Source organism: Aethalodelphis obliquidens, unplaced genomic scaffold (genome assembly GCF_003676395.1).
Source record: "Aethalodelphis obliquidens isolate GAN/ISIS:26980383/991018 unplaced genomic scaffold, ASM367639v1 scaffold83, whole genome shotgun sequence".
NCBI lineage: Eukaryota > Metazoa > Chordata > Mammalia > Artiodactyla > Delphinidae > Aethalodelphis > Aethalodelphis obliquidens.
The window spans coordinates 1,574,930-1,589,351 of NW_020838027.1; the positions used below are offsets into that span (position 1 = coordinate 1,574,930).

Consider the following 14,422-nt stretch of genomic DNA (forward strand, 5'->3'; position numbering starts at 1 on the left):
TGCATCAGAGCCTGTTTTAAGATGGAAATGAGGACTTTTCCCACCTTCTTGGGACAGTGCGGCTCTCCTCCCAAGAAATGGGCTTCTTTCTTGATAAATCACTGGAGCTGTAAGATCGTTGTCTCGTGGAGAAATTTCAACCACAGACGTCTTGTTATGGGCCCAGAGCTCCAAGGATAACAAAGCTTAAATAAAATTATATATATATATATATATATATATATTTTTTTTTTTTTTGGCCACGCGGCATACAAGATCCTAGTTCCCCGACCAGGGATTGAACCCATGCCCGCTACAGTGGAAGTGCAGAGTCCTAACCACTGGACCACCAGGAAGTCCCTAAAGTAATAATGATTTAAGGGAAGAAGCAGGGCAGAATTTCAGAGGAAATAACCAACTTGGGGATTTAATACAAGTAGCAAGTTTTGTTTCTCAGCTCAAAGGATGGAGCGTGGATGACAACGAAATGTATTCTCCAAAGTAGGACTTCGAATTCAGTTCCTGAGACTCTGGTCACAAAGCCTTTGTGAGTGGAGGGCTGGCCTCATCTTGACCCCAGCTGTGGCTGTCTTCCCACCCTCCCATCTACTTTAAGTGGAGGCAGTCGGGCCTGCCTTTCTCTGAATTTCACCTTGAAGACAAGGTGAATGCCTGCAGACAGAGCTAAGTAAATAACACCTTATTATATTCATAGTGGATCTGTAGGCTTCCCCCAGTCCCGGGTAGAAGATCCCAGGGCAGATCGGTTCTTTCCCCTCTCATCAGAAAGGCTCCCTGGGGAACTCCCCGGCAGTCCCGTGGTTAGGACTCGGTGCTTTCACTGCCATGGCCCGGGTTCAACCCCTGGTCAGGGAACTAAGATCCCACAAGCTGCTGTGACACTGCCAAAAAGAAAAAAAAGAAAAAAAGAAAGGCTCCCTGGGACGGCTGCTTGGTCCAGGCATCTCATTAATTCAATTAGGCTACATGTTAATACCTTTCAGGTGCCAGGGAATTCTGCAGTGTTGCCAAGAGCACCAGGCTGGGAATTAGGGCCCAGCTGCCTGTCTCCCCATGGGTCCTGGGCTAGCTCTCAATGCCTGTAGGTCCAGTAGAGTCTCTGCACCACCAGCGCAGGGTTCCCTCAGGTCCGTGATGAGGGTGTGGACAGTGGTCCTAGCTCCACCCACCCCAGATCAAGTGAATAAACATTTCTGGCATTGCAGGTCTAGGACGCCGCATTCTCACAGCACACTAAGGTTTAGGACCTGCTCATGGTTTGGAGGTCCTCATCTGGACACACAGGAGCTGGGGGTCTGACTGCCACACTCTCTGCTCAAACAGTCTACGGTTCTGAGCAGAAGCTTTTTTTTTCTTTCCTTTTTTTTTGCTTCGCCGCACAAGCTTGTGGGATCTTAGTTCCCCGACCAGAGATCGAACCCTGGCCCCTGGCAGTGGAAGTGCGGCGTCCTAACCACTGGACCGCCGGGGAGGTCCCCAGAAGCTCAGTCTTCTAGGGCGGCCTCCACATTCTCCACCCACTTCCTACTGCCTCACCGGCCACGCCACAGGCAGCTGCGAATTCACCAGGATCCCACAAGCGTGTGACAATAAGTCTAACTTCATCCCAACCCGTTTTGAAAATTAAATAATCCCGAGACCTGGTTGTCAGCGGCTGCAACAACCACGTGGGTGTTTGAACGTACAATCTGCTCCGCAGTTGGAAGGAAAACATTGGGTATTCGCCCATTCCCGGGCCAGGACTCTGCAGGAATAAGCTCGGCGTGACAGGGGTGAGCCATCTCCCTTTGTGAACGCGGGGCCACTTTTTGGGATTGTGGGCAAGTCACTCCCAACTAACTTTCTGAAGTGTCTGAGGATGAACTGGGTCTCAGCTCTTAAACACTTTGAGCACCTGATACAAGGTCACTCTCGGGGTCTGCGGACCCGTGATGTAGGCAAGGGCAATGAAGCCAGCCAGTGTTTCAAAACCCTGACGGTCACGGTTGATTTGGGTGACTGGTTGGTTTATTTGGTTAAATGCCAGCGATTGAAGCCAAGGACACGCTTTTGATCTTTTGTAGGCCGGGTGGTTTAAACACTTTCTCTCATGGACCATTCCTCTTGAAAATGGCGACCCATCTGAGTAACCGCGCGAGGAACAGTTACGGGGAACACAGCCACGTCGGACGTTCCTCGGTGTCGGGTCAGGAGGTTCTTCTTCAGGTACTAAAGACACAGCAGGATGTGGGACCGTGGACACCCTCGGGCAGAATCTCTTTTACACCGTTCTGCAGCATCATTTGCTCATTATAACCAAGTTAATTCCGTAATCCCATCACTTCCCCGGAAACAGACTTTTCTTACATAAAACTGGTGTCTTTTGTGGCTTCTGGCTCGCTGGACAGCCTGTCTCAGTGTCTCTCCCAGAAACCCCTGCCTTTTCTAGGGTGCCTGAGCTCTGCCTTATTCTCTCCTGTCCCAGGTGCTCCAAAACTGAAGTTCTGGCCCCAAAACCGCACATGGCAACACGGAGAAGCCAGCAGAGGGCATCCCCAACGCCTGTGGTCACCAAGAGCCCAGGAAGACTGGTGGGAGGTACAATGCGGAAGATGGGAAGAGGAGGTAAATGTGAGGTTTAACCCTAACTCTCTGAATTCTGTTCAGAGCAGAGATGTTAACGGCCATCATTTAACTCTGTGTTGCCCTTGCGGAGATGGTGTGCACGCACGCGTCACCTTATGAATTCTCATGATGTCCCCCTGTCCCTGCAACACCAGACTAGGGCTCTGAAACGTCTCCATTCTCTCGCCCTCTTCCGTGCGTGCACCATGTAGCAGGGTTCCAAGGATCAGATCGAAAATAAAAGGACCCATGAAACATAACCGTGTGTCCAAGTAAGGAAAGAGACACTTCAGTGGAGGGTGTTTAATGTCAGAGGGAAACTACATCTGGGGCACAGGTGAAGAGCCCGCAACAGGCCGGCCGAGCATGGCCGCACCTGCCCCAGCTTCCCACAACGGGGAGGGCCGGCAGAAGCATCAGAGCGTCCGCTCCCTGCGCGGGAGCACGGTGCCACCCGCCCTCGCCAGTCACCACCTGGCTTTCTGCAGCTCGGGCACAGAGTCCATGTCTTTCCTGACACATCAGGTCAAACGACCCCTCCCTCCTGGTGCAGATGCCAGTGAATCGCAGAGGAAAAGTAATTCTCGCTGGAAAGGCAGGCCCCGGAGTCTGGGGAGGAGCTGTCCCTCTGTGGTCCCCAGAGACGGCGTGGGGCCTGTCCTCTTTCCTGTAACTGTGGATTCTGCAAGTACGCACACAGACGAAAGTGCAAGGAGGCACTGGGCTTCTCAGGGAACCAGTCGGTGTTCTGGACGAGACCCAGAAGATGCCAGGCGTGAGGCTGGGTTCCCGCCACTCCACGGGGCCGCCAGGCCCAGAGGCCAGGGTCGCAGGGCAGTCACCCACCCAGCAAAGACTCCAGACATCACCAAGTTCCCCCTCCAAGCACCACCTCTGTCCTCAAGGCCGCGGTGGGTAGACAGAGAACATTCCCAAGTCCCTACCTCTTGAGAGCCCCCACCAGAGGCGGGGCCAGAGCCCTTTTCCCACCCACTGGGATCAGAGAACCAGCAAAATCCAACCCTCCAAGATTTCCAGCGTCTCTTAAATAGGCTTTTCCTTCCCGTTTTCTTCCTTCAATTATTTACCATCCATCCTTTTCTTTATACAAATATAAAATAGATTTATATAGATTTATATCCTATAGACTCTGTGCAGCAGCGCGGAGGAGCACAGGAGAGCGGCCCTGTCTACTTGCAGACGAACTGGTCCACGACCTGCGTGCACTTCTTGCAGCGGACGAAGCAGCACCAGTGGAACTTGCAGTGGCAGCGCTCGGTCTGCACGCTCTTGAACTGGTCGTAGCCGCGGCCGCAGCACATGAGCGCGCAGCCGTCCAGGCCCTCGGACGTCTTGTTGCACAGGCGGCCCTGCGTGCCCAGCGAGCCCGTGCTCTGGTCGCGCAGGCAGTAGTCCGGGCTGGGGTCCACGTAGACCAGGTCCTCGGGGGTGGGCTGCTTGAAGCGGCTGTTGACCAGCTCCAGCTTGCCCCGGCGGGTGATGCGCATGGCAGCCGCGCTATCGTACTTCTCCTTCAGCTGGTCCCCCACCTTGCGGAACTCCGCCAGCTGCAGCCAGCAGGTCTTGAGGCTGCAGGACCCCGAGACGCCGTGGCATTTGCAGGCCACGTCTGCCGTCTTATACACAGCCTGCAGGGAGAGGGGGAGGAGAGAGAAGGGGATGAGAAGGAACATCCCTGACGGAAGATGCCCAGAGGCTGGCTAGGGCGAGTGCAGGAGAGGGCCGGCAGGGTGCGTGTGCGGAGGGCCGGTTTTGAAAGTGGATAAAAGCAACAGCACACAGAAAACTTCTGGGGAGGTGACGGCCGTGTCTGAGCCACTACCAGGATGGTACACTTGCCCTTTTTGTTACCCATTTATCATCACCTGAAATTTGTCACAAGAAATGTGTCATCGTTACCAGCAGGAAAAAAAAAAAAAAAGGCTATTTCTATCTTGATCAAAGTCTCAAACAAATAAAAACCAACAACATGAGTCTAGCTTTTACACGATGTGGAGCCCAGTCCAGAAAAAAGAATCAGCCGTACCGGGAGCCTGTAACAGAGACCGCTGGCACGGCCCTGGCTCGCCGAAAGCTATCCACAATCTTGTCAAGTCCCCTAAGAATTCAACGGTCCCTTTTTCTATGTTAACAGTTGGTCACTAGCTCTACAGAGTCATCGGAGCCTCACCATAAACCAGCACGTTGTGACAAGACACCCCCTGGGAGTGGCTGTGATGCAGGGGAGGGGCAGCCCCTCTGCGATGGGAGAGCAGACCGGTGGGTCCATCTCAGGGCGGATGTCTTGGAAAACAAATCCACCCAGAAGTCACTGAACCACAAAAATGGGAGGGGACCTGAACGTGGGCTACCCCAAATCCAAATGGAAAAGCAAGAGCAGACCAGAAAGCTGCTTACAAAGTGCCTTTCAGCGAAAGCATACGGATGCATTGTGTCAACTAGCCCTGGCAGCCGGCCCAGAAGTGCAGATGGCAGGATAAAGATGCAGGTCCGCTGCCCAACATTTTCTTCTGCCACAGCTATTGTCACCGACGCAGGCAGGACTCATTTGTCAAGGGTTTCTCTCGGCTTTCTTTTCAAGAGTCCCCAGATTGTGTCTTTATTCAGCACTGCGGCTGGGACCGCTGCAGGTGCAAGAGACAGCTTCAGCTGCATCAGCTCATATCACTCCTGTCCAAACTCTTCCTGATTTTTTTCTGGTACAGAACTATTCCCACTATTTTCGGGTGGAGAAACTGTCGCTCTACATGAGGCTCAATAAACTGTGCAAGGGCCACCCAGGAAGGGCTGCTCACCAAACTTGGGGCTTAAAAACGGATTAGGGTGGAGAAGTCAGGCAGGCCCCTCCCCAAGGTTAAAGGCACCAGCACTTGGCTGGCAGCTCCAGGCCAAAGGCAGAAAGGAACTGACACCCCATTCCGACAGGGACTTCAAAGACGGGGCCCGCAATCGTCCTCTGGCGCAAATCCCCCGGGTCTGAGCTGGAGCCTGACATTCCTTGGAAATGGTCCTCGGTTGAGAGAGGGATGTCAGGCAGCTGGTGCTGTTAGAAGAAAGAGGAAACATTAAGGGCCTAAAACTGTGTACCCGACACTGAGTGACTGGGGGTGAGGGGTGGATAAGCATCTCCACGGGGAGATTTGGGAGGGACAGGAATTTTAGTAAAACAAATCCGGAAGGGAGAGCGTCACTGACCCTCACTATTTAGACGTCCATTCTACCTTCTTCTAGGAAGAAAGACACCGTAGAGACGGTTATGTTTGTATTTTAAATATTTTACTGTTGCTAATATATAGATGCTCCTCTTGCAAGAGAAGGAGGTTGGTGATTTTGGCCCTTGCTGCGAACTGAGAAAGCAAGAGAATGTTTTAAAACTTTCTCTTAGGTCGACAGCTCGCCCCCTGGCAGAGCCCCTTGCCTCTCTTCCGCATCTAACGGTGTGATGGAGCTCGGTCACTGGCAGGAATGTCACAAGGAGGAGGCAGCTTTCATCTGGAAAATGCTCAGAGGCCCTTGAGTGGCAAGGCAGTATCAACCCACCACCCCTGGCCTCAGTATTGTAAAACAGGGTCCCTAGAGGCTCTCAAAGGCCAAGAGAAATTTCTTGCAAAGTATGCCCGAGATTTCCTCTGTGGTCAAGATGTCAGATCCTAGATATCCTACCCTTTAAAAAGATCTGGTTGTAAAATATCGGTCTGGGGCATTTTCCATGCCGGCCGCCTTCCTTCCTGAGGAAGGTTCTGTGTAGGTGTCAGGAGGCGGGAGGTGATCGATGGCGAGGCCTGCTCCTTGGAGGGGGGATAAGACATAGAGAGGGACAGAGACTCCCCACCTGGAGCAGATGGACGCCGGGGAGAGATAAAGGGCTGTGCAGAGGTGAGGAGACTGCAGGGGGCAGACAGACGAAGCCGGGGAGGGGGTAGGACAGGCGATGGAAGGCGCAGCCGAGATAAGGGCTGGAAAAAGCAAACAAACAATTAAGGGTGAAGCAATGAGGAGCCAGCAGAAGTGGGGCCGGATGAGGACGAGCGGCTGGGCACCTCCGCATCTGCCCTGGGGCCCCAGGCACGGCTCCGAGCAGAGACAGGAAAGCCTTCCTGAATTTGACCTCTTGCTAGGAGGCCACGGGGACTTTTCCCTGCACTGTCACGTGCAGAGGTCCCAGGGCAGCCCGCTCCTCAGGAGCTGGAGTCAGCAAAGTCTAACACCTCAGGCAAGTCCGCAAGTCTCCACCGCGCTTCAGACGCAGAGACTGCCAGCCACGGGGGATGGGAAAGACTGTGGGAGTACGTGGCGTTTGAACTGGGACCTCGAAAAATGGGTAGAATTGGGGCATTCAGGAGATAAAGTGAAGACCCTAACCTTTTTTTTTTTAAATCAGTCTCTCACGGTTAGACTCCCAAAGACTGGCAAACAGAGAGGAAGTCGTGGGAGACTGAGGCAGCTCCACAGAGGCCCTCAGAGCAGAAGAGTTCTGGTCTCTCCACCAGGATTTATAGCACAATAGCCACGGATCAGAGCGACGGCCCGAACTCCCGACACGCCGCAGCTGAACACCCATATCTGGCTAAACAGAACCAGCCTCTGGACGTGGGCTCTGCACGGAAGGTGCTGGGCAACGGCCGATTCTAATTTTGACGGGATGTCACGTAGTGATGGCGCTAGGTTTACACGCGGGTACCGTGTTCTGCCAGCACCACAGGATGCTAAGTCATAGGAAAGCATTTCCAATCCCCTTTGTTTGCTATGTGCTCCTATGAAACGAGTTAATTTTTTAAGAAATTAATATCTTAACACTTTTTAGAAGTCTATCCATATCCTGTTACTGAGTCACCAATGAACCAACATTAAATTTCTGAATTTACTTCTCCAGAAACTGCTGTTCCTGTTTTGTCGTTGGCTCATTGGCCTCACTAAGTACCTTGCTGGGCCCCGAGCCCGGGCTTGACGCAGACCTGAGTGTGGACAGCTCTCCCAGAGAGAGGTCTGTGTGGTTTCCTGAGAGGTCCGTGGCCCCGGCCCTTCGCCAGGAGGGCCTCCCGCCACCCAGCACTCGGGCCTCAGACCTCTGTCCAGGGAGATCTGGACGCACATCCACGGTGGACGCCTGAAGAGTGGAAGAAAGCCTCTGGCTGAGCGAGGCCTCCAGTCGGTAGCAGAGGCAGACCCCGTCGGGGCAGACCCTGCTCAGGAGAGAGGAGCAGGCCACGTGCTCAGACACGGGGGCTTCCCGAGCAGGTGCCGGCAGATGAGGCCCGAGCTCTCCAGCACCCGTGCAGGAAGCCCAGAGCCCTGGCCCAGGTGTGCTCTGCACAAACAATAAACCCAGCTCTCCCCAAACCTACATCTTAGTCTCCACTGAAATTGAGGCTCAGAAGACCCTCGCCTCTTACATGAGATTGATGAGACTGGGCCTTCAAAGGATGGGTGCCTTCCACAGTTCCACTTAAGTTAAAGCACCCAAGTGTGTTTGCCATCAGTACTGAAGTGTGCTTTTGGACTGGGATATGCATGACGGCAGCCCTGAAAAGTCAGCTCTGCTTTACCTGAGCCTCTAACAAACCAGAAACCCTAGACGAGGTCTGATGGCCTAAACTTCCAATCATCCTAGCTGTTCACACGACACAGGAGGGGCGGTCAAGACGAGAGGTGTCTGGGGTTCTGGTGATGAGACCGCATCTAAGTCCTACAGGCACGGATGTCCAGTGGAGAAACAGATAAGGCTAAACGAGTGACAACTGCGTGTGTCTTGTGGGAAATGGAGCCTTTGGAAGTCAAGGATGAGTTCCACAGTGTGGGAATCTAGGTCAGCCTCGTAAGAATCTCTGTGGTCAGACTCAACCCCTTCCTGGACCAGCTGCCATCGCACAGCAGAGCCCAGGAACAGCCGATGGTCTAGTTGTCTGCGGGGGTGGGGTCCTTCATCCTGGTGTGTGTGGGGGCGGGGCCCTCCGTCCAGGTGTGTGTGGCAGGGTCCCCTGTCCAGGTGTGTGTGTGGGGCCCTCCGTCCAGGTGTGTGTGTGGGTGGGGCCCCCTGTCCAGGTGTGTGTGTGGGCGGGGCCCCCTGTCCAGGTGTGTGTGTGGGGGGCCCTCCGTCCAGGTGTGTGTGTGGCAGGGCCCCCTGTCCAGGGGTGTGTGTGGGCGGGGCCCCCTGTCCAGGTGTGTGTGGTTGGGGCCCTCCGTCCACGTGTGTGTGTGGCAGGGCCCCCTGTCCAGGTGTGCATGTGGGTGGGGCCCCCTGTCCAGGTGTGTGTGTGGGCGGGGCCCGCCGTCCAGGTGTGCGTGGGGCGGGGTCGCTTACCCTCCGGCCGGCCTCGTTGTTCTGCAGGTTCATGAGCACGCGGCCCTGCTCCTCCGAGCCCTTGGCGAAGTTCTTCTCCCGCTCGCGGGCGTCCACGAACTCCTTGGCGAAGCGGTAGCCGTAGTCCACGTTGTCGCCGCAGCCGCCCCACAGCCAGTCCCGGGGCAGGTCCTTGGGCCGCGCGGCCCGGCTGCAGCCGCACGTGGACAGCTCCCCCTCGCGGCAGGCACGGCTGATGGCGTTGACCACCCCGGCCGCGCTCACGGCGTAGGTGAAGGCCGTCTCCCGGCTCCCTGCGGGTGGACAGGAGATGGGTGAGGCCCCCGCCCCCTGCCGCCCCGCCAGCCCGCACCCCGGGAGCGGGCACCTCTCCCTGCCGAGGCCCCCGGGGTGAGAAAGCGCCCTGGACCAGGAACCGAAGTTGACTCGTCTGCCCGTGAGCCCCTTCAGCCCCGGCCTGCACCTCATCCCCTCCGGAGAGGTCGCCCTGGCTGTGCCTTCCTAGGATCCCGGCCAGAGTGGACGGGAGGGGGGCCATGGAGGCACTGGTGGACCAGGTGGGACAGTCGGAACGAGACTGGGCACCAATCATGGGACCCACAGTGCAGCTCTATCCTGGCAAACACCTCTCCTTCACAGGTCTGTTTCTCCCCCTCCACGAGTCACACATCTGTCTTTTTACGCCTGCATTATCTAGCTGGACAGTGGCCGAGACCAGGAGTAGAAATGAACTAGGATGACAGAATCCAGAATCCTCTGGGCCGTTTCCCTCTGTCCCCCGAGGTCCACACTGCCTCCCACCCCGACAGCACTGGGGGACCACCTCCACGGTCACTCAGCACGGTCTTTCCAAACGTCCAGATCATTTCCCGTAAAAAATCCAAACTGTGCGGGCTTCTCTGGTGGCGCAGTAGTTGAGAATCTGCCTTCCAATGCAGGGGACACGGGTTTGAGCCCTGGTCTGGGAGGATCCCACATGACGCAGAGCAGCTGGGCCTGTGAGCCACAACTGCCGAGCCTGCGCGTCTGGAGCCTGTGCTCCGCAACAAGAGAGGCCGCGATAGTGAGAGGCCCATGCACTGTGATGAAGAGTGGCTCCCACTTGCCACAACTAGAGAAAGCCCACGCACAGAAACAAAGACCCAATACAGCAAAATCAATTAATTAATTAAAAAAACTCCTATCCCCAACATCTTTAAAAAAAAAAAAAAAAATATCCAGGGCTTCCCTGGTGGCACAGTGGTTGGGAGTCCGCCTGCCGATGCAGGGGACACGGGTTCGTGCCCCGGTCTGGGAAGATCCCACATGCTGCGGAGCGGCTGGGCCCGTGAGCCATGGCCGCTGAGCCTGCGTGTCCGGAGCCTGTGCTCCGCAACGGGAGAGGCCACAACAGTGAGAGGCCCGCATACAGCAAAAAAAAAAAAAAAAAATTCCAAACTGTACTTTATTGCTATAGTGAACCACTTAAGAACCCATATGATGGATGTTCTACTTCAATAAAAACGTTGATAAAAAAATAATACTCAGCCACCAGGGACATGCAAATCAAAATCACGAGACATCACTTCACACCCACGAGGACGGCTATAATCAAAAAGGCAGGGCTTCCCTGGTGGCGCAGTGGTTGAGAGTCCGTCTGCCGATGCAGGGGACACGGGTTCATGCCCCGGTCCAGGAAGATCCCACATGCCGCGGAGCGGCTGGGCCCGTGAGCCATGGCCGCTGGGTCTGTGCGTCCGGGGCCTGTGCTCCGCAGCGGGAGGGGCCACAGTGGTGAGAGGCCCGCGTACCGCCAAAAAAAAAAAAAAAAAAAAATGCTGAATTGTACCACACATGAATTACATTCAGTAAAGCTGTTATGAGAAACGATAAATAATACTCGTATGGGCTCAGGTATGGAGGGAGGGGAGGCATTCTTAGCAGGGAACTGAGATTCAGTCGTGATCTCAGCGATTAAACCAGGCAGGATCTTCTGCTCCCCACGCGCCCCCTCTTCTGAGCCTCCAAGGTCAGGGGTAGCCGTCCCACGATCCTGTCTTGGCAGGTGGTGAGGAAGGCAGTCTGCAGTCACTGCACCTGGCCCTACTTCTGGATGGTCTAGGCACAACACAGTGAAGTTTGCAACCAGAACAGACAGGGCAAGTCAGTTTTTCTCCAGTAACCAGGGGTCAGGAGAAGCACCAGGGAAAACCAGGTGACGTGGGAAGCCACACTCATGATTCAGCCCTCGGGACTGATGTGTGAGCCAGTGTGAACCACAGCCAGAGACAGGATCTGTGGGTCTAGGGAGTTAGACTATGCGAGCTCCCAGGACGGTAAGATGGCCAAGGGGTCTTAGGGAGGAGGGACTGGGCACCCCTTTGAAGGAGTCATGCCTGAGAAGTCTCCCTAAAACAGTTCCTCAACTCCCAACCTGGCATCCAGGGACAAGGAGGAGAGTCTGAAGCCGGGCCCAGATCTACACTCCATCCGCTGTGAGCATCGCTTTTACAACACGCCTTGGAGAATCGGGTTGGGTTCCCAAGGCCACCCACTCCATCTTTTTAAAATGACTCTCATCACCAGAATGTTCTTTCTCTGAGCAAGCTGAAAGATGCCTCCCTATAACTTCCCTTTTCTGGAGCTAATCCCTCTTCCATTTGACAGCCCTTCAGGATTTGAAAACAACGAATATGCCTTTTATGTTTTCTCTTTTCCAAGCTACATATGTCTGATTTCTTCCACCACCATTCTTTAGCAAACACGCTTTGCAGAGCTGAGTCACCCCTCTCAGAATTGCCTTTTAAAATAACGTTCCTGCAGCTGAGCGTAATCCTGCAGACGTCAGGGCTCTGAGGGTCCAGCCCACCATGTAGTTGGATCCCGGTCTGTCCCGGTGAATCCCCTCGGGATCCCCCGTGGTCACTCTGTCTCCTTTGGTTGGGGGCATCATTCGGCCCTGAGCGCAGGCAGCTCTGCCTTCCTGGGGCAGCACGTGGGCCTCAGGGAAGCCTAAGGACAGACTTTGTGCTGCTCTCAGCAGCAGAGAACCGGGGGCGTCTCTATATGTGAAACAATACAGAGAGGATAAAGGCTGAGAAACCAGCAGCCAGGGAGCTCCTGAGAGGTCGCGAATCTTCCCGGAACACAGAGACAGCAGGACAACATCACGTCCTCTGTTCCACAGCTGCCCAGCTACCCGCAGGAGCCTCCCGCCTCCGTGGCCTCCCTGGCCTCCAGGCAAGGGGCCTGGTGCCCTCCAGGCCGCTCTGCTGCCCTCTGGTGGTGGACGCTTGCAGTGGCTCAGAGGAAGGCGTCTCAGAAGCCACCCGCCAGACACAGGGAGAGGACTCGCCAGAGTGCCTGGGCCCAGCGGGAGGCGGGAGCACAGCTTCCCAGGCAGCAGAAGCCTGCAGGGAAGCTGCAAAAGGGGACGGTGAGAATAAGGCAAACAGAGGGGTTCCATTTGTAGCAGAGTAGGGCAGAGACTGGTAGCGTCTGCTTTCACTGGTCACTCCACCACGCAGACCTGCACCCCACGGAGTTTCTGTTCCCGACACGCCTCCTTCCCTAAAGCAAAGCCCCACTTTCGGGCCTTCACGCGACAAAATTACGTGAAAAGGATCTGGCCAACGTCAGGCATTCACTAGGTCCCAAAGAAATATTAGTTCCCTGACAGTGATGAGGGGATGCCTCTCTCTACACCTGGGCCATCCTAGTTTCCTCACCTGAAACCCAGCAGGCAGGGAGGAGAGTGGCTAACCAAGACTCTCACCGGGAAGAAGGGACAGGCACTAAGCGTATTTGATCAACTATGAATGAATCCCATTTGACCCCCAGGCCTATTGTTTCGGGAAAGTTGCCCAGCAGGACTGTTACAGGAACTCATGAGAATTCCTTTCAAGGGCCTTGAGTTGATGCTGAAGGAAGAAGAGAGAAGCAAGGTTCAAAGTGTAATCTCCCTGGACCTCACTTCTCAATGTGGGGCAGGGAGGGAGGGGAAGGGGGTCAGGAGAGGGAGGGGCCTTCGCAAAAGCACAGAATCCCTAACTCCCCTGGTCCCGGCCTGCTGGAAACCGCAGCCTCAGGGAACTGCAGAATGTTGCCTTCGGGGGGGCGGGGGGGGGAGCTGTTCGGGGAGAGTGTGAGCCGGGACGTGGTGCTCTAACACCTTCCTTTTATGGCCCTGGGGATAAGAACCAGTAGAATAGGGCCGGATTTCTCAATTTCTTGCCAGGGAGGGGAGGATTGCATTTCAAAAGGACCTAAAACAATTAGACCCCAGATCACACCTCCATCTAAGCAATAGGGCAGCCGAAGAATCCTCGGCCAGGCGTGGGAGAGGGGACAGGACGGGAACCCAGGCGGGGGTGGCCCTCTCCTCTTCCTCCTTCAGTCTGCCCCTCCCCGCCCTCACTTTCACACACATCCCCTTTCAAATGAAAAAGCCGGGACTGGATCTGGGTTGGCTTAATGACAGCCATCGCCAATTTGTCCCAAAGTTTCTCTCTCTCTCAGTGTCCAAGTGGAAGAGGCAAAACTCTCCAGACACTCAGCTCTCTGCCCACAGCTCTCGAGGAGGCCCTGCAGCTGAGACAGGGGTCAGTCGTGGTGGGCGGGCTTCCCGATCCGCTCTAACTCAGCTTAGACCCCCGCCCCCTGCCCAGAGGGAGCGCCTCTAGGCTCCCTGCTCGGGGCAGGGCGGGAAGCAGAGGGCCAGCTGAGCCCGGGGGCTGGGCGCCGGCACGCCAGCCGAGACCACCCCCTCGCACGCCGGTCCCCCGTGGAGCCCTGGCTCCCCGGCCGGGAAGCACGGCTGCTCCAGCCCCACGCCCCGCTCACCGATCTGCATGACTCTCCCGAAGACGGAGGCGTCGTCCACGGTGCTGCAGTTCCACCGCCGCTGCCGGAACTGGTGCTGGCACTCCCTGATGCCCGTCCTGGCCCCCTCGCCTATGTAGGCCATGTGCTCCTGGTACAGCTGGCACAGCTTCCGCTGGCCGGCGGAGAGCCCGGGGAGCTGGCTGCACACGGGCTGCGCCCCGATGATGAACACCTCAGGCCTCTGCACCGGGTTCATAGCCAAAGACCTGCAGCAAGAAGGCCGGGAGTGAGCGCGGCCCCGGGGCAGCAGCAGGCCTCGCACCTGACCCCCTCCCAGGGGAGGCCCTGAGCCAGGGGCTTGGGAAGGAAAGTCACCCAAAACCGAGTTCCTGCCTTCAAAGGGAAACTGAGGCACGAACGCAGGCGACGTGTGAGATGTCGAATGCCGAGACCACCTTGGGCGTCTGGACCCACAGTGACCAGACAGGGAGGAGTGCTCCGAGCTGGGAGAGGGCTTCGGGGGGACGACCGGAGTGGCCGCCGGGTGGGCGTGCTGTGCGTGAGGCCGCTTCTCTGCAGGAGGCGCGACCAGGCCACTGTGGCCCAAGTGCAGGATGTGTGCGGAAAGCAGCCCATTCCTTTCACGAGAACTCCCCTTAGGCCTTTAAAATCGAAACCAATTTACATACATGG

General features: G+C 56.0%; 1 protein-coding gene across 1 annotated transcript in view; it reads right to left on the reverse strand.

Moving 5' to 3' along the window:
* Positions 1–2,802: 2,802 nt before the first annotated feature.
* Positions 2,803–14,422, reverse strand: part of WNT5B (Wnt family member 5B) — a 90,433-nt gene continuing 78,813 nt past the window's right edge. The window contains exons 3-5 of the mRNA XM_027093048.1: positions 13,748–13,995; positions 8,927–9,219; positions 2,803–4,253 (exon numbers count right to left, since the gene is read on the reverse strand). Coding sequence (XP_026948849.1) covers positions 3,795–4,253; positions 8,927–9,219; positions 13,748–13,995 — 1,000 coding nt within the window. The 3' untranslated portion in view covers positions 2,803–3,794. The remainder of the gene's footprint in view (positions 4,254–8,926; positions 9,220–13,747; positions 13,996–14,422) is intronic.